The 25,215-nt window shown below is 36.6% G+C and overlaps 1 protein-coding gene across 13 annotated transcripts in view; it reads right to left on the reverse strand.

Moving 5' to 3' along the window:
- Positions 1 to 18,450, reverse strand: part of nrv3 (sodium/potassium-transporting ATPase subunit nervana 3) — a 103,536-nt gene extending 85,086 nt beyond the window's left edge. The window contains exon 1 of one of the 13 annotated variants that reach the window (XM_073967766.1): positions 18,217 to 18,450. Coding sequence is in view for 2 of the 13 variants with exons in the window: in XM_073967765.1 (XP_073823866.1) it covers positions 1,142 to 4,123 (2,982 nt within the window). In the remaining 11 variants the exon portion in view is untranslated. The other 12 variants (XM_073967767.1, XM_073967770.1, XM_073967773.1 and 9 more) reach the window with 12 other exon arrangements.
- Between the last annotated feature and the right edge of the window lie 6,765 nt (positions 18,451 to 25,215).

Raw genomic sequence — 25,215 nt, forward strand, 5'->3', positions numbered from 1 at the left:
ATCCAAATGTAGATATTGTCCTTAAGGGAAAGGATATTAACCGTGATGAGAAATTAAAGTTCGATGACAGAGAAGCCACACTCAGAGCCGATATGTCTGATGAGCTGCAGAACCAACAGCGAAACCAGTCACAAAATTTGGTGGTTGTGTGGATTCGAATCTTCGACTTTCCTCTTTCACTTGCAAAAATCTTCGATCATCAAGCTCAACTCCAACAAGAAAATTAATAAAAATTAAAATGATCTTCGCCCTAACAGGAAAAATTTCAAATGAAGTAGAGAGAATTTTTGTTTTCATCAACTGGGTGATTGAAAAAATTATTGAAACCCAGTCTGAAGCGTACTACGAAGAGATTTATGATAACGTTGAAAGTCAGCGAGCTACAGCATTGAAGCAGGCAGAAAAAAATCAAATAATACACGAGAAAATGCTCTATATGCTTTGATATGCGGGAAGCGGCGATAAGAAGGAAATTGGAAAAAAATAAATTTAACATTACATATATAGAGAAAACCCTACAATAGGAAAAATTGGAGACTCCTCAAATTGACTGAAAGAAAATTGGGTGGATATTCAGTCAGCAATAGAAAGAGGTGGTGGAATTTAAAAAACGATGCCCCAAGTGTGGATATTGATCTTAAGGATATTCACCATGCTGCATTAGAATGAGAGGGCAGCAAGAATTGAAGAAGAAGTAGAGATACTATTTGGTCTCATCAACAGGGCGATTGAGGATATTAATGAAACCCAGTCTGAAGTGTACCATGAAGAGATTTATAAGTACGTTGAAAGTCAGCAAGCTGCAGCATTGTAGCAAGTAGCAGAAAATTCTCCAATTGTTTACCACGAAAACTGAGTTGCGGGAACCGTTGATAAGAAGGAAATTGAAACAAATTAAATTTAACATTATGCTTCTTTCATGGGAGGAATGAGAACTTGAGAAGATCCACGAAAGGGGAAACCGGATAGAACTACAGCGAAAGTGAGGCGGCAGCAAGAACTGAAGATGAAGTAGAGTGACTGCTTGGTCTCGTTAACTGGACGATTGAGAAAATTAATGAAACCCAGTCCGACGAGCACCATGAAGTGATTAATGAATAATTTGAAATTCAGTGACTTACTTACTTACTTAGCTGGCCCATTACAGAACATTTGTTCTATAGGCCGAACTAAGAAGAGATCTCCATTCCTCTCTATTTGTTGCTTTGCACACTGGAATACCGCGCCTTGTCATCTCATCATCCACTTGTTTGCGCCATCTATTCCTTGGCCTGCCAATTCTGCGTGCACCGCCATGTGGCATGTATTCATACGCCTTTTTAGCGGGTTCATCATCGCTCATTCTTTTGATATGGCCTAGCCAACGCAATCGCTGCATCTCGATACGTTTAACAATATTCATGTCGTTGTATAGCAGATACAGCTCGTGGTTCATGCGACGTCGATATTCACCGTCAACGCAGATTGGTCCATAGATCTTTCGAAGAATTTTTCTCTCAAACACACCAAGCACTGCCATGTCTGCTTGCGCAAGTACCCAGGCTTCGGAGCCATACATCAGCACGGGTAGTATCAGTGTTTTGTAGAGCGTTATTTTTGTTTGACGAGATGTGGCTTTGTTTTTAAACTGCTTACTTAATCCAAAGTAGCATCTGTTGGCCAATACAATTCTTCTTTTTATTTCACAACTGATGTCGTTTGTTGTGTTGACGGAGGTGCCGAGGTAGACGAAGTCTTTTACTACTTCAATATTATAGGAACCAACTTCCACAGTCGGTCCGAGCTCAATGGACGCATTGCGCGTCGACACCATCAACTTGGTCTTCTCACCGTTTACCGCCAGACCCACTTTAGCAGATTCTCCTTCGACCTTTATAAAGGTATCAGTTACTTCTTTTACTGATCGACCCATGATGTCTATATCATCAGCATAAGCAAGTAACATGTGACTGTTGGTGTAGATTGTGCCACTTCTTTTGACGTTTGCCTCTCGTATAACCTTTTCTAGCAGGATGTTGAAGAGGTCACACGAAAGGCTGTCTCCTTGTCTGAAACCTCTTTTGGTACCAAACTCTTCGGAGAGGTTCTTTCCTATTTTAACTGAGGACCTCGTGTCAGTTAAAGTCATTTTACAAAGCCGGATGAGCTTTGCGGGAATACCAAATTCAGACATGGCTTGGAATACCTTTGAGCGCAGCGGACTGTCGAAGGCTGCTTTATAATCGACAAAAAGGTGGTAGGTGTCGATCTGCATCTCTTGGGTCTTCTCCAGGATTTGCCGCAGGGTAAATATCTGGTCAATGGTGGACTTGCCAGGTCTAAAGCCGCATTGGTATGGTCCAATAATCTCGTTGACCATTGGCTTTAGTCGTTCGCACAATATCCCTGACACGATCTTGTAGGCAATAGGGAGTAGACTTATGCCCCTATAGTTAGAGCATACAGTCTTATCTCCCTTCTTGTGGACGGGGCACAGGATACTCAGGTTCCAATCGTCGGGTACTCGTTCTTCCTGCCAGATGGTGCTAACTAGCTGATGAATACACCTTATCAGCGTGTCGCCTCCGGTTTTGAACAGCTCGGCTGGTAAGCCATCGGCCCCTGCTGCCTTATTATTCTTCAGCCGATTTATTGCTGTCTTTACCTCATCTTGGCTGGGCGGTATACATTCAATACCATCTTCTGGGATTGGGACTGTGGTATCTTCGTCGTCTTCGCTGCTATTGGATACCAACAGATTTGAAAAATGTTCTTTCCATATCCTGAGTACACTATCTGTATCAGTTACCAAATTACCTTGCTGGTCTCTACAGGAGGATGTGCCTGTACCAAAGCCATCAGTTTGATGCTTGACTCTTTGGTAGAATTTTCGGACTTCATTCTGGCTCCTGTACATCTCGATTTTTTCACACTCCCGCTTTTCCATCTCTCTCTTTTTCCTGCGGAAAAGACGTTTCTCCTCTCTCCTTTTCTCCCTGTATCTCTCTCGTGCGCTACGCGTTGCTACGGATTGTAAAGTAGCCTTATATGCCGCATTTTTCTCTTCGGTGGCAGCACGACACTCCTCATCATACCATGGATTCCTTGGTGGAGGTCTCTGGTATCCAAGTATGGATTTTGCGGCTGTTTGCATGGAGTGGGCAATGCTTTGCCATTGCGCTGATATGTTATCGGGATGAGGAGGGCTTTGATTAAGCAATTGGGCTAGTTGAGTGGAATATGCTGTGGCTATCTGTTGTGATTGCAGTTTACCGATGTCTAACTTTCGTGTTGTGTCTGTTCGTACTTTGTTTGCTACGTTTAAGCGGGTGCGTACCTTTGCTGCAACAAGGTAGTGGTCCGAATCAATGTTTGCGCCTCGGAACGATCGTACATCCAACACGCTCGATGAATGTCTTCCATCTATCACAACATGATCAATTTGGTTTCTTGTTTTCTGATCTGGAGACAGCCAGGTGCCCTTATGAATATCGAGATGATTAAATCTGGTACTGCTAACTACCATGTTTTTTGCAGCTGCAAAGTCTATCAGTCTCATACCATTGTCAGATGTTAGACTGTGGAGACTGAATTTCCCGACTGTTGGGCCAAAGATATTCTCCTTTCCAATTTTGGCATTAAAATCGCCTAGAATGATTTTAATGTCATGGGCAGGGCAACGGTCATATGTTTCTTCTAAGCGCTCGTAAAATATATCTTTGGTCTGTTCATCCTTTTCTTCAGTGGGAGCATGAGCGCAGATAAAGCTGATGTTGAAGAATTTAGCTTTTATTCGAATTGCAGCAAGTCTTTCATTCACTGGGGTGAAGCTGGATACCAGATGTTTTAGTCTCCGACTAACTACGAATCCACAACCAAACTCATGCTTTACGTCATGGCAGCTATAATACAGTGCGTCACCTTTAGGTGTTGTTGTGACGCCTTTCCCAATCCATCGTATTTCCTGTATGGCAGTAATATCGGTCTTGTACTTTTCAAGTACGTCTGCCAATGCGAAGACTGCACCTTCTCTATAAAGAGTGCGAACATTCCAGGTGCAGATTCGCAGATCATGGTCCTTAAAACGTTTGCGGGGTTCGTCAACTTTAGAGGGGTTTGTTTTTCTTTTCTTTCGTTTTTTCATAGTAGGCTGTTTTTTCTAGGGGAGGGTTACTAACCCGACGCCCAAACCCAAGTTTTTAACGTTCTTATGGGTGAACGCGCGGCACATGTTAGCTCACTACCTTTAACGGGTGTTAAAGGCAGTTCCCCAGGTGACACCACGGGGAGGTCAGTGTCCACTTGGGATGAAAGAGGGACCAAGATAAATCCTGGGCTTTGCCATGTTAAAACCGGTCAGGACCGTTCCTTGGTATCTTCCATCCCCTACGTCACCCTGAAATTCAGTGAGCTGCAGCAAAAAATGAGATAATGCTCTGGATCAAAGTGAGGCAAAGAAATTTTTTGGATCTCCCTTGTGCTCTCAATGAGCGTAAATTTGTTGTTGCTCGCAACGTGTTAGCATCTACACAGGCTGTGAGCGATAACCAATTTACGCTCCCTTAGAGCACATGGGCTCTCTTGTGAGTCACAATACCTTACACTGCTCTGGATAGAACTACAGCGACAATGGGACGGCACCAAGAACTGAAGATGAAGTAGAGAGACTTCTTGGTCTCGTCAACTGGGCGTTTGAGGAAATGAATGAAACGCAGTCAGAAAAGAACCATGAAGTGATTAATGAGTACTTTGATATTCGGCGAGCTACAGCCAAACAAAAAAGTGAGAAAATGCTCCAATTGTTTACCAAGAAAACTGGGTTAGGGGAACCGATGATAAGAAGGAGAATGGAAAAAAATAAATTTAACAGTATACCCCTATCGTGGGATGAAGTAACAAGGCCAACGAAAGAAAAACCCGGCAATACGAGAGTGAAAAACGGATCGAACAACGGCGAAAGTGATGGACATTAATAAGACGCTTCAAATTGACTGATAGAATGCTGAAGATTCTAAAGCAAGCCTTGAAGCTAAAGTGAGAACTCAGTTTGAGCACTCATGGTGGTCTCGAACCATGGTAAAGATTGGGGTGAACAAATTTACTGTCCGTTTAGTGTCTCGTTACAACAACCACATGAAATCTTCAAGAACAAATTTGGCATGACTTACACTTTTTTCATGTGGTTGTTGTTTTTGACGCGTGAAACGACCTTATGATTCTTCATATTGACTTGTGGAAACCTTAAGATTCTAAAGCAAGCCTTGAAGCTTAAGTGAGCACTCACTTTAAAAGGATTCGAGATCACCAGGTTAAAGATCGCAGCTAACAAACTGAGGACCATGAATAACACTCTTTAAATTGACTAGAAAACCCCTGAAGAGGCTAAACCAAGCGTTGTAGCTAAAGTGAGCACTCACTTTTAAAGGTTTCGAGACCAACAGGTAAAAGATGTGGAGGCCAAAAAGAAAATCAGTGGCCAGAAGAAACAAGTAGAAGAACTTCACCATGCATTGGACAACGAGCGGACATCGAAAGTCGCAGTGGCGACCATGAAGAAAATGGAAGCTGATCAAAAAGAGCATCGCACAAAATTGAAAAAAGTAGGTTCAGTCACGCTTGTCAAAACTCAACTCTAAAGCAGCAAGTAATGAATACTCTACGTAAAGCTAAGGAAAAACAAAACGATAGATGTAATAGCGGCCAAGCAAGAGGTAGAACACGAGATCAAGGCTTTGAAAGCAGAAAGAATGAAAAATCAAAAGCGTACAAAACTGAAGAAGTAGGTGCAGTCAAGCTTGTCAAAACTCTAAGGGAACAAGTCAAGAATGCTCTCCGTGAAGATGTGGAAGGAGGATAGCTCAGGAAGAAATACTAGCGGCCAACCAAGCGGCAGAGCGCGATGTCAAGGATGAAAAATCGATGTGCTCAATGAACGCTGTAGAATTATTGAAATATGGTTCCGAACTCATCATCGAAGTTCTACATCAATTATAAGCATAATATGGCGGTCAAACGACCATTGTAAGTAAATAGCATAAGGGAATAGCCGTGGCAGTGCCAATAAATTGAGATCTAGAACTGTAGAGTTACTTGAAAGGTAAGACGGATTTTTTACACCATAAACGAAGAAAATAATTGTGGCGAAGTAATCGTGAAGGCCTTTAGATATCAGGTTGTAGATAAATGAATGGTGCAAGGAATTTACTATTTTAATTCCTTGCACCATTCACTTATCTACAACCTGATATCTAAAGGTCTTCACGAAGCGCTGAACTTCATCCTCCAGTCCACTCAGGTTCAATTGCAGATTTTAAGGTATTAAGAACTAGGAAGAGAATAGGGAACATATGCTTCATGGTTTTGATAGCACATCTGAGACCTAATTTCAGACTGAAGATAACCGAATGATGTAAGAGTGACGTTGAACTGTTGGAAAAACGCAGAAATTAAGGTGGGCTTTAAGGCAATTCGAAATAATTAAAGAGGTACATAAATCTCCCTTTAAAATAAGTAGCATCTGTTTAGTGTTTACTAATAGCATAAGTGAGGCATATTTTCAGGCTGAAAATAACTCAAAGATGTAAGAATTTCCCTAAAATTTATAAAAAATGATGATAATAATCCATAAATCCATCTAGAAGAAGAAAATTATCGCAGTAAAGTTATTGGGAAGAACTTTAAGGGTTTACCAACCAGCTGAAACGTATGCAGAGAATGGAGGACATCTGTTTAATGTTCTTTTTTTGTAGGATAACTGAGGCGTATTTCTGAATATAGAATGAGACATGGACGCCTTTGAAATATTAGGAAGACTCAGAAGTTATAATCTGGAATATCGTAACATTTCAGACCAAGTCTTAAAATTAGAAATAAAATAATAGCATAACTTTTAAAATTAAAATTTCTTATTGAATATGGAACATTTTTTCTATCCATCTGTTACGGGTGGATTGTAAAGGAAAAAAAGTTCAAGGAGTAATGGGGGAGGGGTTTTTCTTTAAGGTATTAAAAGGAAAATTGAGGCATAGAAATATAATGGGAACATCTGTTATGTGATTTAAATTTAAATATTCAGTTAAAAATATATTTTTTAATGTTTTCCAACTTTTGTCCAGTTTTTCTTTTAGTTTTTTATAGTTTTGAAAATGTTTTTCAATTTAATTGTTCTTTGCACTTAAAGTCTTTTTCTTTAGCATTTTTTAACAGTTTTTTTTCTGCACAAAAACTTCACTTTTTAATAGAATTAATTTAGTTTATATTTAATTAATCATTATTTTACAGTTTTATTTATTTTAATTTTTATTAAAAACTTTTTTCATGGATTTTTTCTTTACTTTTATAACTTTTGTCCCAACATTTGGCCTACAGAACTGTGTTATGTAACCGAGCGCACAAACCAAAAAGAAAAAAGTTTTTTTTTCTAGTCAAGTATACAACGACGACGACGTTCTCTTTTTCGATTCCGTTTTAAAAGACCGACCGCCGACCAACCGAACGAACGTTTGAACTATGGCTTGTTAAATACAAAGCCAGTGGCAGCAGCAGCAATTCTTGGGGCTCGCTCCTTGGCAGTGCTCTTTAGTACTAATAAAAGCACAACGCTCTCACTTACACAGGAAAGGCAAATGTACTAAAGCTCATAAGTTTTGAGAGCAGAGAGAATCTGTGATAATTTGAGAAGAAGAGAAAAAGTATTCGTGTTCGTACGCATATTTCATTGCAAAAGGACACACTGTGATATAGAACTTTAGATTATCTCTCTACTTGTTCCTCTTTCGCCCTCTCTATTCTTCTCTTTGTGTGATTTCTATATTCTGTATGTTTTTCACATTCCTCTTTGGTATTTTTATTTATTTTATGGTTTCTTTTGTAGCAACATTTCTCTATTGGTATTGCTAATGAAATCCTTTTCCTTTTCATGTTGTTGTTGTTTATTTGATTTGATGGGGGAGAGGGTTTTCTTTGGATATGTGTCACTAACTTGGCTCACTCCCACTCTCTGTCTTTTTTACTTTGCATAAAAAATTTTGAAGTTATCTAAAAATTTCTTTCTCTATATAGAAAATAAAATAAATAAAAACAACAAATTGAGTTTGAAAAGAAATATTTTTTTAAAGAAAATTTTGATTTTCTCATTCTCATTTTTGTTCCTCATATTTTCCTTCTCATACATAAGTACTTATGTGTACTTGTGTGTATTTCCTTGATTACTATTTCCTCTCTTAGTATCTGTTTTTTCTTTTGGTTTTATTTCTTCTTTACTAGCGTTTAAGGTTTGTTTGAAAGCATTTCTTTTTTCGAATATGTATGTCTATGGGAATTTCATTTGTCGCCAAATGACCTCAGGGAGTATGGATTTTCATTTTTTTCGTTTATTCGTCATGTTTAGATTGAATAACCACTTTGGAGGTAATCTTTAACAAATCTCAATTATTAATTTGCTGGATAAAGAAAATAAAGCAAATGTATTACATTGATGTATCAAGTCTATGACCTCAGGGATTTGAGAAAATTAGAAGCTACAAAACCTACAATATGTGTTTTTGCTAATATTTGCTTCGAGAATTTTAGTAATAAATTTACTTACCAAAGTCGTAAATATGAAAAATCGATTGCATTTGTCCATTCTCAGTAAGAATTTCTCACTGAAAACTTTTTTTGACACGATTTAAGCGAAAAATCGTTCTCTTTCAAAAAAAAGGAACACAATTGCTATTGGAGCTGTTCACTTTTACCATTTAAAAAAAGTTAAGGAAAAAATAGTATTTCCCACAAACAGCAAAAAATCCACCCGGAGTGTTTCCCGGACGGAGTGTCTTAAGACGCCACTTATAGAGAAGTTTTTTGACATTGTTGAAAATGTGATGTTATCTAGCCTGGCGGATGGGCATAACATTGCACTACTGTGGAAGTGGATTATAACCGCCTATCGAAATGTTTAACCCAGAAAGTTTTTGGTTGTACACACAGTGGCGCCCAATTTATTTCTGAGCTGGGGCTGGATTCTTGTTCTATGAAAATTTGAAATGAAAAATATTTTCTTTATAATTTTTTTAATTTGACATTTATTTTCATTATAAAATTTTTCATTTCAAATTTTCATAGAAACAGAATTGAGCCCCTGGATTGTTTTATGAAAATTTTAAATGAAAAATATTTTTGCTCTGTTCCAGAACCTGCCTACAGCTACTATTCTTTACTACGATAACATTTTTTCCTTTATGTTATCGGAAAAAATAGTAAAAATTAGTAGATTCTTGCAGTTCTGGAACAGACAATTTCTTGTTATTTTTTTCATTTGACGTTTATTTTCTTTATAAAAGTTTTCATTTTACATTTTCATAGAAGCAGAATTGAGCCACTGTTTTACAAATGTTTTCACAGTGCAAAGCTCACAACAATTATGAAGCATCAAAGAGAAGATTTTGATGTTTCGAATAAACTGTGTTTAGCACCTCACTAAAGAAACGTTTCCTAGAATCCTATGATAGATGTTGGCAATGTAAGCTTCAATCCTACCTCAAAGTCGAACAAAAAGCGAGTTCTTTGAAAGCGGAGAAAGCTACTCCATAATATGGGACCTCCTTTCCACAGTAAGTTCGAACGACGCAACGGGGCTAGTTCGACACCACTTGTAGAGCGGTTTTATATGGCTGCAATGACCAACATTACGATGAGGAGTATAACCATTATTGAAAATTATTAATATATGGTCTGTTCCAGTACTGCAAGAATCTACTACTTCTTACATTTTTTTTTTCGATTACATAAAGGAAAAATTGTTCTGGAACTGAGTATTCACGTGTGAAGTTTTAACACAGACATTTTTTGTTTGTACACCAGGGTGGCGCCCAATTATATTTCGGAAAATTTGGGTCCTGGGGCTCAATTCTGTTTCTATGAAAATGTGAAATGAAAACTTTTATAGAGGAAACATCTGTCAAATGAAAAAAATTATAAAGGAAATATTTTTCATTTCAAATTTTCATAGAACAAGAATCCAGCTCCTGTTTTACAAATGTTTTCACAGCCACCGAAAAATTGACGTTTTAACGCTTTGAGCAAACCACGTTCAGTACATCCTTAAATAGACTTCTGCGAGCATTTTATAAATTTAGCTTCAATCCTGCAAAAACTCGGCTACTTTGAAAGCTGAGGAATATAGTACTTCACTGGTAGGTAATGGATCACATTACTACTACATCTTCGTGAAATACTGAAATACTGAAATACATATATCATAAAACGAAATAATAAACTCAAATGAAGAAGCTGAGTCCGGCCCCAGAATCTTCAGCAGCGACTGGAGTGATTGGTAAGGAATCCTGTTCATGCCCATAAGTTGCAGAAAACACATATTTTACGGAACTTTAGACCTCCTCATGGGCCGAACACATCGAAGACGCTGGAGAAGAAAATATTTCCGTCTTTTAACTGACTACTGAGACTTCGCAAATGTCCGCAAAAACACTACTTGGTGGAAAGCTGTAGAGGAGATTATGAAGGACAAGAACAATGCAAATCGCGACTAATATTCCGCAAAAAAGACGAAGGAGACGGGTATAATTTGCTTGGCCGTAAAACCTTTCGCTTATGAACTGATAAGAAATATTCAGATCTCCTCATGTGCCGAACACATCGAAGCCGCTGGAGAAGAAAATATTTCCGTCTTCTAACTGACTGCTGAGACTTCTCAAATGTTCACAAAAACACTACTTGCTGCAAAAGCTGCAGAGGAGATTATGAAGGACAAGAATAATGCAAACCACGACTAATATTTCGCAAAAAAAGACTAAGGAGACGGGTATCATTTGCTTGGCCGTAAAACCTTTCGCTTATGAACTGATAAGAAATATTAATATATCACAAAAGTCGTCCTTAAAAAACTTGTCCGAAAGAAGCGGAGGAGAGTCGAGAATTCATTGCCATAGGAACTCAAACAAATAGGATTATAAAAATAGTCGGTAGGACTGCAGAATATTCAGCAAATGCTAGCAAGGTAATCTGAAGAGGCAGATATGAGTAGATATCCTAACAACAGAATACTGCGAATTCACCGAAAAAGAGATTTCTGTCTTCTAAGTCTAACGGGGACGAGTATACTGTTTTGTGAAATCAATGTCAGAGGATACCTCTCTCAGCCTTCTTTAAAACATTTTCCCATTCAAAGAGATTGTCGGCAATATTGGGTCAGTTTGAAGCAATGCTTAAATAAGAGAAAACTTTCCTTTTTCCAATACTTTGCCTCTGTATTTCATTTGTATTACATAAACTGCATATTTAAAAAAGATGTGATAGAAAGTTCCAGCTTGAAGTATTGTTCGACATTTTTGGTTTTCAGGTAGGTTGGTTTAGAACAGTGATGTGTGGCCATTACACAAGCACTATTGATGTATCCATTAAACAACTACCACACGAAATATTGCCTGTACAAAGTCAGGCCATTAGTGTTTTAGAAGATCTCTCCATGGTCATTCTGACAAGTCACTGGGCCTGGCATTCGATGTTTCGAATATAGTGCTCGGTATTTGGATCGACAAAGACGACTAGGCCAATAATGTGCTATAGAGTATGTATTATACATATTCCGAAGACGGCAAACTTAAGTTCCGTTAGTAAATCGACGATACAGAATGTTCAAGACGGAATGCTTGGATGTAGAAATGAGGAAAGTTGATGTCATAATGACCCAAAAGCTTTAAAAAATCGTACTGTAACCGAACTAAAATGGCTGGTTGGCATGATAACTATCGAAATGGGTGACTGACATAACGATATACTGATGACGATTAATTTTTCCGAGGGCAAGCCCAAAATTCCTGCCATAATGACTCAAACGGTCTAAAAATTCTACTGTAACCAACTAATGACTCCTAAAATTATCGGTTGGATGATCATGTCGGTCTATTACTTCAGTTACATCCTCCGTCAAAGTTAGACTTAGACTTAGCTTAAACCCAGTTTAATGTCATTTCTCGGATCGTATTGATCATGACTACAACGTTACACTTTTCGTTGATAGGGGAAGTCAATACTTCCTGAGATATGTGACCCGAAATGTCCCAATATTAAGGGTCACTCTTTCATACATCCTTCGTACTAAAGTTTTAGTATTCTATGTGGTCTTTAGTGCGAATGGTACAAAAGCCCATCTAAGTGTATTATATTTTTGGGTAGATTATGTTAAATGGGTCTGCCAGTGGAATAGTTAGGTACCCAAAAATCCAGAAACGCAGTGTTTTTTTCCCAGAAACTCAGAAATTTCTAATGAAATGTATCACTGCATATCTTTGAAGTTAGTATTCACACTACCTTATGCTATATTGTGTAGATACTTATTATCATGGATGCTTATATCAATTGCCTGAGCTGTTAACAGCAGAATACTTTTGGACAAATTTGACAACTTCCCTCCAGTCCATTGTACCATTATATTTTACCTCAACTTATATCATCTTTGAAAGCGATAGTTGCTGGACCATCGGTTCTCCAGTAAACTGTATTTAATTGATACCGCTGACTCTCTTTACGGCTTCCACCTTAATGTTGGCCTTAACTTTCTCGTATTTTCCTTTTCTTTGGCGCCCAATCTTGTGAAAGGGCTTAGCAGTTCTGATGGCTACCGATCTCATAACAAGTAATGGTAGGTCCATGCCGATTATTGTCTTGGCAACTGTTCAGAAGACAATAATCGAATACAAGATTGCCAAGCTCTTGCACTTTGTCAATGTGGCCATTGAGAAATCGTATATATTGATTACTGGCAGACCTACACAAAACTATCTATCTCTAAACGTCTAATTTTTTTTGGCCAAGGATTTCTAGCACCCATGTTGACCCGAACTTTGTCCTTTTATATACATGTTATAAGTTTGCCGATTACCTAAGGTGGTATAATGAAACATCTTCACCACCACTAATGGCGTGCTTATTCAAGCCAATTCTTGCTCTGCAACTTCGGTGAAGATAATATTAGACTTAGACATTGTCAGATTGGACATGGAGAGATTGTCCGTATGGATCACACACTCTGAGCCTTAAGGCCTGTATACATAAGCTGCCTCGCCTGCTTACCTTGATTTCCATCTTCATTTCTGACATAACAAAAATAAAAGAATGAAGATGAAAAGGCCAATGTAGTTCGAAATCGGCTCGGCCTTTTTTTTCTTTATTTTATGTTATGTCAGAAATGAAGCAGGAAAGCAGGGCAACCAGGCGAGGCAGCTTATGTCCGAAAGAGTGGATCGATATGACTCATCTTCGAACTTAATCTAAGTTTGGACAAATTAGCCAGACTGACGGACAGACAGGGCACCAACGACTCCAAATTGTCTGAAACGTATTTCGTTGAAACATTCTTAGGGCACTGAACTATTTTTCCGATCAGGTACATTTAAATATACGACTTATTGAAAAAACATGGCAATAAGCATGGTAAAATGATAATATAATAATTGTTTCACAAACATCCCAGAAGGGATAAGGGAGACTTCTCTCATATCAATGAGTGCACCCTGATTCATATTAGCTCAATGATATACGACCTACTGTTTATCGCCGAGTCCGAACGGCGTGTCTTACGACACCACTTGTAGAGAAGTTTTACATGGCTGAAATACTTAGAAAATGTTGCTAATATTATGGAATCAAAGCGCAGACCTTCTGTGTGCATACCACTGCATTACGGTGCACCCAAATGATACTAAGAGAAGAAAACAAGTAAGAACGGCGCACAATGTTGCCGCTTCCATACAAAAGTGGACAAAAATAGAAGGAGTCGACCAAGGTTGATGAATTTTTGCACAAGTACTTATAAGAGCATAGGAATGAATTCAATTTCAACTTTGGTCCATATCGGTTCAGATTTGGATATAGCCCCCATATATATCTTTCCCCGATTTTGCTATAACTCGGTCAATTTTGATCGAATAGCCTTCAAATTTAATATATAATATTTTCTTAGGCCCCTGAGTAGTTTCACAGATTTTCATAAAAATCGGTTCAAATGTAAGTTTTTAATTCTTGATAACGGTACTTTCCCCATGTGCAGTTGATGTCAACTTTTTGTACTAAAATTTTATATTTATAGCCCACCCATCAAATTCCCATCCAAAACTTTTAATATTATCAACTAACTTTTCAAAAAATGTTATTATAAATAACGCCTAATTTTCATATGATTATCGCTTTAGATTACCTGGGAAATATTTTTCATATTTAAACACCTATAACTTCATTATGGATGCACATATCGACAAAATTTTTTCAGATTCGTTGTATCGGATGTGTTTACTGTATGAAAAAAAATATAAACATATGTAAAAGTTAACATCACATTTTTTGATTTTTGTCCACGCGGAAACACTGTGCGGCGTTAAGTTCAGAGGGGCCGAACTTTTATACCCTCCACCACGAGATGTATTGAATCTGAATGGAACAATATTTCGATGTGCTACCAACAGAATGACAAATCTAATTATACCCTCCATATTATGGTGGAGAGTATAATTTAATGCGACATAACGCTGTAGCATATATGCATAGGAATTTTGTAGTTCAGCGTTTATAATAAATACAATTATCAACTACCTTTAAAAATTAATAATATGTCTGTTTTACTAAGACGATTCGAATTAGAAATTCGTTCAAGCTACTATCAAGCTACTGTTTTTTGAAAAATATTTAGAAAATATTTATAGGGCATCGGACGATTATTTGGATGTGTTACAAGCGGAATGCCAAAATTAAAGGGTCAAGAACCACGCAAGGTAAACTTTCCGGATTCCTTTGTCAGAGTGCTACAAAGTATCTCGAACTTGTAGAAGTTTGCCCGGACAGGTCTGGAATCGACTGTAGTGTCTGAGAATTTTGAAAAGAAATCCTGGACCGGACAGAAGAGAAATAGGGCGGAAACTAAAATAATAATAGAGACCCATAAAACTGGGTCTCTAGTTCGGTACTACGAAGCTTCCATACATTACCCTTTAATGGTATGTATGTATGTATTTGAACCCAAATACGTTCGAATTACTACCAAACTCTTGTTAAAAAAATTTTTTGTTTGATTGAAAACAAAAATGATTGAAACATGCTTTCATCAAACAGAAGCTTGCAAGTAATTCAAACGAATTTAGTTTCGAATCTTCGAGTGGTATCGAATGTTTGACTTGGACTTTCCTATCTCCCCAATATCATGTATTAACTTCCATTTTACTTTCGCGTCAATCTAGATGGATAATTTTATTTTTTGGCAGCGCTAGTGAAGTTTTTGAATTTTCTGGTTTCGTTTAACTTTTTTCATTCGACTCCAATTCGAATTCGGACTGAATTTTTCGTCTAGCTACTTATAATTTCAGTTATTTTTATTTCTGAAATGTTTCTTCTTTTGGAAAAATTGCTCGATTAGTGCAATAGCGATGTAATACCACACATCCAACCCGCCTAATTGACTTCAATTTTTTCCAAATATAATATCAAATTTCAGGTTTTTTTTCAATTACATAAATTTACATGGTAATCGATAACAAAAGAAAAAAAAAACATACGATAACTATGACATTTGTAAATTAATGACGGATCGAAGAAGAAGAAAAGGAACGGCGAAAAAATGGCAATTGGAAAAATCGATATTCATACATGTCCAACTCTAATAGGATATGAAGTTTGAAGCCTGAGTGAGTGTGTGTGTGTTTCAGTTTTATGTACATGTAATGAACACGCTCATGCATACAAACCTACCCTGCCAGCAATTGGAAGTGAGTTTTATCTAATTTTATAAATGAGGATCTTTTTGGTGTCTAATTTTCTGTAAAAATGCGACATTTGTCTAATATACAATAACAATTGCATTGTTATCCCATTTGTATCGTATCCAGTCACCATTTAGAAAAGAATACGATTGACAAATAACAACAATAACATATGTATCTAAAAATAAATGTAAGCTATCTCATTTATATCCCAATGAAGGATGGAAATTAGGTAGACATATCTATTTTCCATCCTTTATTTGGATACAAATTAGACAGCTTACATTTATTTTTAGAATTGTTGTAAGTTGAACAAATAAGACTTTTGTACACAGATGGTTATATACGCAGGTGGTGCAATGGTAAGCATGCTCGCTTTGCAATGTGAATGCCCGGGGTTCGATTACCAGGTCAGGCGACATCACATTTTTCAAATGACAAAATTAATATAAGCTACAATTCCTGAAACAATTATAAAAATATAATGAATTAAATTAAATAATAAAAAACCAAAAAGTTAAAAATAACCCAAACAAAGGATTAACGACACAACAAAACAATAAAACAAAACATAAAATAAAAAGGAATTAAATTAAGTTAAAAAAAATCAAAATAAAATTTTGTTCTTTTTTATTTATTATTATTTTTATCAAGTTTTTAGCTATATTAATGTTTTATAGTTAAAAAAAAAATTTGTCATTAAAAAATGTCGACTGGCCTGGGAATCGAACCCGGGCATTCAGATTGCAAAGCGAGCATGCTTACCACTGCTCCACCGATATTATCGTTTTAATAACTTTCTGAAGTGTCCAATTAGACACTCAAAAAAGTATCTAATGAGTGGAACAGTTCTTCCCGAGAGCTTTATCTTTTTGGATAAGAATGCGACTATCGCATTCGTTTGTGCAATCTAATTGAAGTGACTCATTGGACAATAAACAGATAGCAAATGTTGGCAGGGTATTAGACCCACATTTGACATGAGCATAATCAAATTTATCCTACTGACACATATTAGAAGGTAGCAAGCAGTTACTTTTTTTCGTTGCTTTTGGTGTTTCTTAATTTTTTCGGAATTTTGTTACGCTCTTTTGAGTTTTATGGTTGATTTGGGAGAGTAAATGGGACTGATGGTGAGTGTGTGTGTTGGAGCTACACACACCACCTATTTGATTTACTCCACTTTACTCCATTATCCTTTAAGCTAGTCGCCATAAGCTATTTGTTGAAAATGATATGAGAACATAAAACAAAACTTAAAAAGAAAAACAGAGCGCATGTCAGGGGCTGTGCGAAGTTACAGGAAACTGTGGAATTTATAGAGAGTGCGAGAGGCAAAAAAAGAGTGTGAGTTTTTTTTTCTTTCAAAATCGTATAACTCCATAACACTTAAGTGTGGGAGATCCCTAGAAGGCTCCTTTTGGGAATTCTGGCGTTATAAAAATTTATATATTTATATATATATATAATTTATATATTATATATATTTTCCTTTGCTTCAGTTTAAGCGGCGGAGACATTTATTTGACTCGAGAAAAGTTTTGTAACAATTGAAAAAGTCCTTGTACCCATACATACACAAGAAAACACATTATTCCCACAGAGAATGAGAAATAAAGAGAGAAAGAGCGCGAGAGGTTGGGATATAATATTGGAAAAAATATATATTGGCAAGCGGAGGAGAGCAGAATTGGCATGGAAGGAAAACTATATCATCATTGTTACATACAAAAACCATTTGAGGGAAAAAAGAACAATGGATGGAAAAAATTCTATGATAAAACCGAAGAGCAAAAGTGTTACAAAATCACTTGTGTATCACTAGAAAAAATTTCTTTGGTGTAATTTTTTTTCGAACAATATTTTTTTCTTTCTTTAATTGGTTTTATTGGCGGCGGGTTTTTAGTTTGCAAAAAAACGAAATGTCCATGAAGTTGTTGAAAAATTAATAATTAATTTTTGTATTGATTTGATGTTGTTGTAAAAAGTAACTAAGGCAACTGTGTTACACAATAGCTGGAAGTTCGTTGTTTTTCAATTTCAATTATTTTTCAAGTCTTTACAATAATTTTGTAATTTTTTTATTCAAGAAAAAAAGTCTCTTTTTCTTCACATTTATTTGAAAACTTTTTTATTTCCACTTTTGCAAAAGAAATATTCATTCCCACAGAAGTAAAGAAATCCAATCGTATTTTAGTATGTATATAAGTGTTACAAGGATATCATTTTTTCTCCATTTCTTTTTTCTCCATTTTTGCTTTTCATTCACTTTGAATTAATTTTTCTTTTTTATTTAACAATTTTTTTGGCATTAAAATTAGTAATAACTTTTGTGTTTTTACTGAAGTCTGCAGAAAAAGTATATTTTTATTAAATATTCACTTTTGTTTCACTTTAATTTTGCTCCATAGTTCTTTTTTCTTTATGAGTTTTTTTAGTATTTCTTTTTTTGATGATTTTAATAATCCGTGTATTGAAAATTTTCTACCGTATGTCGTCCAGAGTTGAAACGCCAATGATAGTGTCTTTACTGCAACTGAAAGAGAAGTTTTTTTGATTCGCCTTTCCACCGCACAGAGCCAGCGTTCGAATATTTCAAATTACTCGTTCGCGCTGTGTGTATGTGAATGAAACCCCGAAAAGGGGGAGTGGAATTTTTATAGTATGTATGTTATTCACTGTCGCCATATGTCTGGCGTTTTCAAAAACTCACACAAGCATTGGGCAAAAGCTAAATCATATTATACGAGTGTGTGTGTGTGTAACTGCAAGCTTTTTAGAACTTCGCAAAATAATTGGTATTCCATTAGTACAACGAACACATCAGTGAGATATGAGAGAGAATATAATCAATACAAGCTCTCGTTGATTCCACAAAGGGTAGGTTTTGAAAGCTCAAATCAAGACAAACTTAAAACTATTTTAAAAAAATTTAAAAAAACGTTTCAATTGTTTAAATTTGAATTTATATAAAACAGCGTTAAGTTTCAATTTATTTATTAACATTAAATAGTCCAAAACAGCCCATTTCGGATTTTGTCCATTTACTATTTTCTCAGGAAGTATGGACTTGCCCCTAATGAAACTTGTACCGTCGCATGGGGGGAGTGAATACAAGTTGTTGCAACAAAAACCAAAGCGATTCGAGATCAAATCCTAAACTAAACTTATCCGACATTTTGTGTGGGAGGTATTCGAAGCAGTATACCGATTGAGTCCATATTGGAACCTCATCTAAGTCTGGTAGAAATTTTACGATGTGCATAGTATGGATCAAATCGGTTACTCCCTTCAAGAGATATCGTGCGAACAAATTTTCCGAACATTTTCGAACTTTTGTGGGGGAGGTGCCGGAAGGAGTGAACCGATATAACCCATCTTCGAACTTAAACTAAGTTTGGACAAAATATTACGAAAGCCAAATTTTAGACCAGATCGGTTAATCCGTTCGGGAGTTATCGTGCGCTCCAGCCAGTCAGACAGAAATACAGACGGATGGACATTGCTAAATCGATTCCAAATTGTCTGAAACGGATTTCGTCCAAACATACTTGCGGTCTAAAACTATTATTTCGATATGGCACATTTTTTGCGTATAAAAGTTTATATACCCTCGTTAGCATAAATGCTGAGGGTATAAAAAATTATTTACGTATTTTTTGTGTTTAAACTTCTTTTTTTTCAAAATTTTGTATTTCTCACCTTGGTACCTTAGTACGTATGCTTATTATTAAGTAGAATAAGTAAGAACGGCGTTAAGTTCGGCCGGGCCGAACTTGTTATACCCTCCATCACGAGTTGTATTGAAGTAAAATGGAGCAATTAGTTTCCTTTCGTTTATGAAGAAGAATAAATACCAAATGTCAGCAATTTCGGTAAAAAAATGTGGCTAGTCTTTAATCGATCTACATATACCGAAAGTTTTTAGACTCAAAGAAGACTAAATACCAAATTTCCGATATTTCGGTTAGATAATGTGGCTAAAATCTTCAAAATACCGAAAATCAAGAGGTGCGCTTCTATGGGGGATATAGGAAGACGTGAACCTATACTGATAATTCTCTTCTGGAATATTTGATAATTAAATAACAAAGTCACTCATTTCGATGTGATATTGACGTCACAACCTTTCAGCCATTTCGGAGATACCTTTCTATGAGGCTTTATGAATGCGTGGACCTGTATGGACAATTTTCTGGGGGAAAGTTTTTTTTCACCAACGAAGACTAAATACCAAATTTCAGTCATTTCGGTGAAATATTGAAGCCATTACCTTCAAAATACCAAAAATCTGCAGGTACCGTTTTATGGGGGCAATATGAAGGCTTGGAGCTATACCTATAAATTTCAAGAGGAAAGTTTTATATACCCAACGAAGACTAAATACGAAATTTCAGCCATTCAAAATACCAAAAATCAGGAGGTACCGTTCTATGGTGGGTACACGAGGCGTGGACTTATACCGACAAATTTAGGGTTGAAAGTTGATTACCCCCAACGAAGATTAAATATCAAATTTCAGCTATTTCGGTGGGTTATTGTGGTCACAACCTTCAGAGGCGACGGGACTAGTAAAAGTTCGTGCGGGTAGTCCCAAAAGTGGCCGTTGGGCCCAAAAAATTAAGATGTGTGTGAACGGATAATGCTAGAACGCAGTGCTATATACCGTGAGATAGAGGAATCCTTGGGCATTTATTCCAACAACTAACATTTGATATTGCATGAACACTTGACGGCATGAACCCTGTCGATCGGTGCATGAAAGAATCGAAAAAATACGATCGCGGCGCTTCAAAAGACGTGTATAAGATGGATCCAGGTGACGAATCATGGAACTATGTGTATGAACCTGTAAAGACGTTCAAAAACCATATTTTGGAGGAGTCTCAATCAAACCACTGTAAACAATCCAACTCATGGTCGTATGTCAAAGTGTCCTAAGTACTCTTAGGCTAAAAATTGTCAAATTTTGCAAAAAAAGTCAAATGACGCCTAGGACAGAAGGTTTTTAGTGACCCTCCTAAACGTTGGACCCACACAAAATATCAATGGTAATTTTTAAATAATTTGTGAACCCGTAGTTCCGTACTTGAGAAGTGTTCTAAATTTATGGTTAGCCACCCATGTGGTACCACAACCCTGAAAAGCTAGCTGCTGAAGCCAGGCAAGGATGACAGTAAAGGCGTATCGTACAGTAGCAAAGAAGCAGTTTCCCAGAACAGGTCATGCGACCGAACAGATATGGTGGCTCTTGACCTTTTGAAAGCTTTCGATACCGTCAACCATGTCAAGCTATTCGAAAACTTGCCTCTAGATTTGTTTGAAACGGTGTATAATCATCTGGATGTGTGGAGGCCATTCGTTTCTGTATTCAGAAATAAGAAGTCTAAGATCCCTATAGTGAAACTGAGAGTTCCCTAAGGCTGATAACTGCGAAACTATTTAACCTCTACCTGCCTCGAATTCCACACCCTATAGATGGCATAGAATACATATTGATCGATGAGTCCCGATTTCAACCCAACAACAAGATGTGGTCAATGAAGTACTTGTAATGCTGATGTTACCGCCTTGAGCATTCCAGCCACAATCTAGTGGAAAGGACACACCCCTCAAACACGTCACGAGAGATCTTCATGATCTAGAGCAGTGGCGATCAGAGCAATTCCATCAATACTTAAACATGGGTGTATATATGGGTGAAAAAACAATAACCAAATGATGTTTGTCGTTTGCTTTTGTTCACGTACACTCTGAGTAAGGAAAAAGCTAATGCAAAGACAACTCAGTGGGATCGCTGAGTATACTGTCTTTGCAAAAAAGAGCAGCCCTGATCTAGAGATAGAAAGCTCCAAAGCTACACAGCTAAGCAGTACAAAGATATCGCGTCTTGCAAAAGTCAAATTCTGTAAAAACTATGTGCAATGAAATACTTAACTTCTTTAATATGGGTCCAAATAGAAAAAATATTTTTTTTATTTTTTGTTGTAAAATAATTCTAGATTAATCTCGGGTTTTGTTGTTTTTAAATTTAAAAAAACACAGTTTTATTTAAAGTGGGATGTTGTTAAAATTGATTTAATTTCGGGAAAGGCAAAGAAAGGCAAACGTGGTTTTGTCGTAGGCTGGGGTAGACTGGGGAAGAGTTCTTTGTTTCAATACAAAGAACTAAGAGCATTGATTAGTCCAAGTGGCGTTGGACGAAACTTCTTTGCCTTTCCCGAAATTTAATCAATTTTAACTACACCCCACTTTAAATAAAACTTGTTGTTTTAAAAATTTAAAAACAACAAAACTCGAGATTGCGCTGGAATTATTTTACAACAATAAAATAATACACATCTCAACAAAACTGCCAAAGTGAATTTTTTGTTGTTTTATCAGCTATCTAATAAAAAATGGAAAAACAATTTTGCACAGTGGCGGTGGAGGCAATTTTCGCGATTTAAAATTTAAAATCAAAATTTATCAATGATTGTACTCTTCGATTTTCTTTAAATTTGTTTTTATTAAAGTACGAGCAATATAGTGAAATTCAAATGAGTACTATTTTTTCTTAATTTTTAAAATTTGTCAAAACAGTTTTCCTTTCTACCAGTGTGAAACATTTGTTATTTTACCAAAAAAAAAAAAAAAAAAAAAAAATAAAATAAAAAAGTTAAATTCGGCCGGGTCGAACTTGTTATTTAAGTAAAATGGAACAATAAGTTTCCTTTCGTTTATGAAGAAGATTAAATACCATACCGACAAATTTCTGACGGAAAGAAGACTAAATACCAAATTTCCGATATTTCGGTAAGATAACGTGCCTAAAACTTTCAAAATACCGAAAATCAATAGGTATGCTCCTATGGGGGATATAGGAAGACGTGTACCTATACTGATAATTCTCTTCTGAAATATTTTATAACCCCATGGAAGACTAAATAACAAATTTTAGTAATTTCGGTGGAACCTTCAGAATTACGAAAATTACAGAATTACAACCTTCAGAATTACGAAAATCGGGAGGTAGCGTTCTATGAGGCGTATATCGAAACGTCTACCTATACCGACGAATTTCAATCGGAAAAGTTTTTACCTCCAACGCAAATACCAAATTTCAGTCATTTCGATGGAATATTAAGGCCCTATCCATCAAAATACCGAATATTGGAAGATACCGTTCTATGGGGGCTATATGAAGGCGTGGACATCTACCGACAAATTTAGGGGGGGACAGTTGAATGCCCCCAACGAAGACTTAATACCAAATTTCAGCCATTGCAGTGTATTATTAAGGTCATATCCTTCAAAGATACCGTTCTATGGGGGCTATATGAAGGCGTGGACATATACCGCCAAATTTAGGGGGGACAGTTGAATGCCCCCAACGAAGACTTAATACCAAATTTCAGCCATTTCGATGGGTTATTGTGGCCACGACCTTCAAAATACCGAAAATCAGGAGGTACCGTTCTATGGGAGCTATATTAAGGCATGGACCCGTACCGATAAATGTCTGGCGGAAAGTTTTATACCCACAACGAAGACTAAATACCAAATTTCAGCTGGAATATTGAGGCCAAAACCTTCAAAATTTGGGAGGTACCGTTCTATGGGGGCTATTCCGAGAAATTTCTGGGGGAAAGTTGTATAACCCAAATAAAGACTAAAGACTAACGGTAGGTACCGTACTATGGGGCTATATTATAATTTGTATACCCCCAACAAACACTAAATACCAAATTTCAGCCATTTCAGTAGGCCATTGTGGCCACAACCCTCTAAATACCGAAAATCGGGTGGTACCGTTCTATGGGAGCTTTATCAAAACGTGAACCGATATAGCCCATTTGTAATACCAAACATCCTAGGAGTAATAGAAACTTCCATACCAAATTACAAAGCTATATCATTAAAATTGCGAGCTGAATATTAATTTCAACGGACGGACAGACAGACATGGTTATATCGACTTAGAATTTTAACCTGATCAAGAATATATATACTTTATAGGGTCTCCGATGAATATTTCGATGTGCTACAAACGGAATGACACATTTAATTATACCCTCCATAATATGGTGGAGGGTATAAAATTATATTTTCCAACATTTATTTTTTTACTTTTATTTGGGAATATATCTTAAAGTGAATCCAATTTTAGGAGTCATTCATTTTGATAGTTATCGTGCCAACAAGACAATGTAGGTGGTCACCATAAAATTTTTTAAAACTTTTGGAACATTATGTCACCAAACCGGAAAGCTTTTATCGCTGTAAACATGACCTCAAGTGAAGCACCGCTAAGAGTTCTCCGATAAAGTCCATCTTGGAACGTGATTTAGGTTTGAGAGAAATATTATGATTTTTGAAGCTTGGGCCAATGTCAGCCACTGTAAGATTTTAGACTGGAACATGGACATGCTCACGACAAATATTATGTCGCCGTAAACAACACCACAATTGAAGAGTTAAATTTTCCAAACAGCCCTTTTTTAAGCGAAATTTTTGACCTTTTTGGAATTTGGACGAAATTTTACCATGTGAAAACTTTGATCAAATCGAATGCTCAATTCGTAAATATACCCTACACCACACTGTGGTAAGGGGTATTATGTCTTTGTGCATTTGTATGTAACATACAAAAGGAAACGTGATAGACGCTAGCCATATATATACGTATATCACATATATACCACATATATACGTAGAATCACTTCCTGAGTCGATTTATGCATGTCCGTCCTTCGTCCGTCCGTTCGCAACGTACAGGTCGCATTTATTGTCCGATTTAGCTCAAAATTGGGGAATATAATTTTTTATAGGAAGAACGCTATTGCTTTTGGTGAAAATCGGTTCAGATTTGGATATAGCTCCCATATATATTTTCAGCCGATTTCACGTATTTGCTGTAGCAAATACGCCATATATGTTCGATTTCGATGTAATTCGGAATGTGTGACTGAATTCGGTTTAGAAATAAATGTGCTAAATTTTATCAAAATCGGTTCAGATCTGGATATAACTCCCATATATATTTTCGGCCGATTTCACGTATTTGATGCACCAAACACGCTATATATGTCCGATTTTGATGAAATTTGGCATGTGTGACCGAATTCGGTTAGAAATAAATGTGCCAACTTATATCGAAATCGGTTCATATTTGGATATAGCTCCCATATGTATTTTCGGCCGATTTCTCGTATTTGCTGCACCAAACAGGCTATATATGTCAGATTTCGGTGTAATTCGGAATTTGTGACTATATTCGGTATAGAAATAAATGTGCTAAATTTTATCGAAATCGGTTCAGATTTGGATATATGTATCTCCCATATATATTTTCGGTCAATTTCACGTATTTGCTGCACCAAACACGCTGTATATGTCCGATTTAAATGAAATTGGGAATGTGTGACTTAATTTAGTCTAGAAATAAATGTGCCAAATTATATCGAAATCGGTTCCGATTTGGATATAGCTCCCATATATATTTTCG

This window comes from Musca autumnalis, unplaced genomic scaffold (genome assembly GCF_047663935.1).
Source record: "Musca autumnalis isolate F117 unplaced genomic scaffold, ASM4766393v1 scaffold_2, whole genome shotgun sequence".
Taxonomy (NCBI): Eukaryota; Metazoa; Arthropoda; class Insecta; order Diptera; family Muscidae; genus Musca; species Musca autumnalis.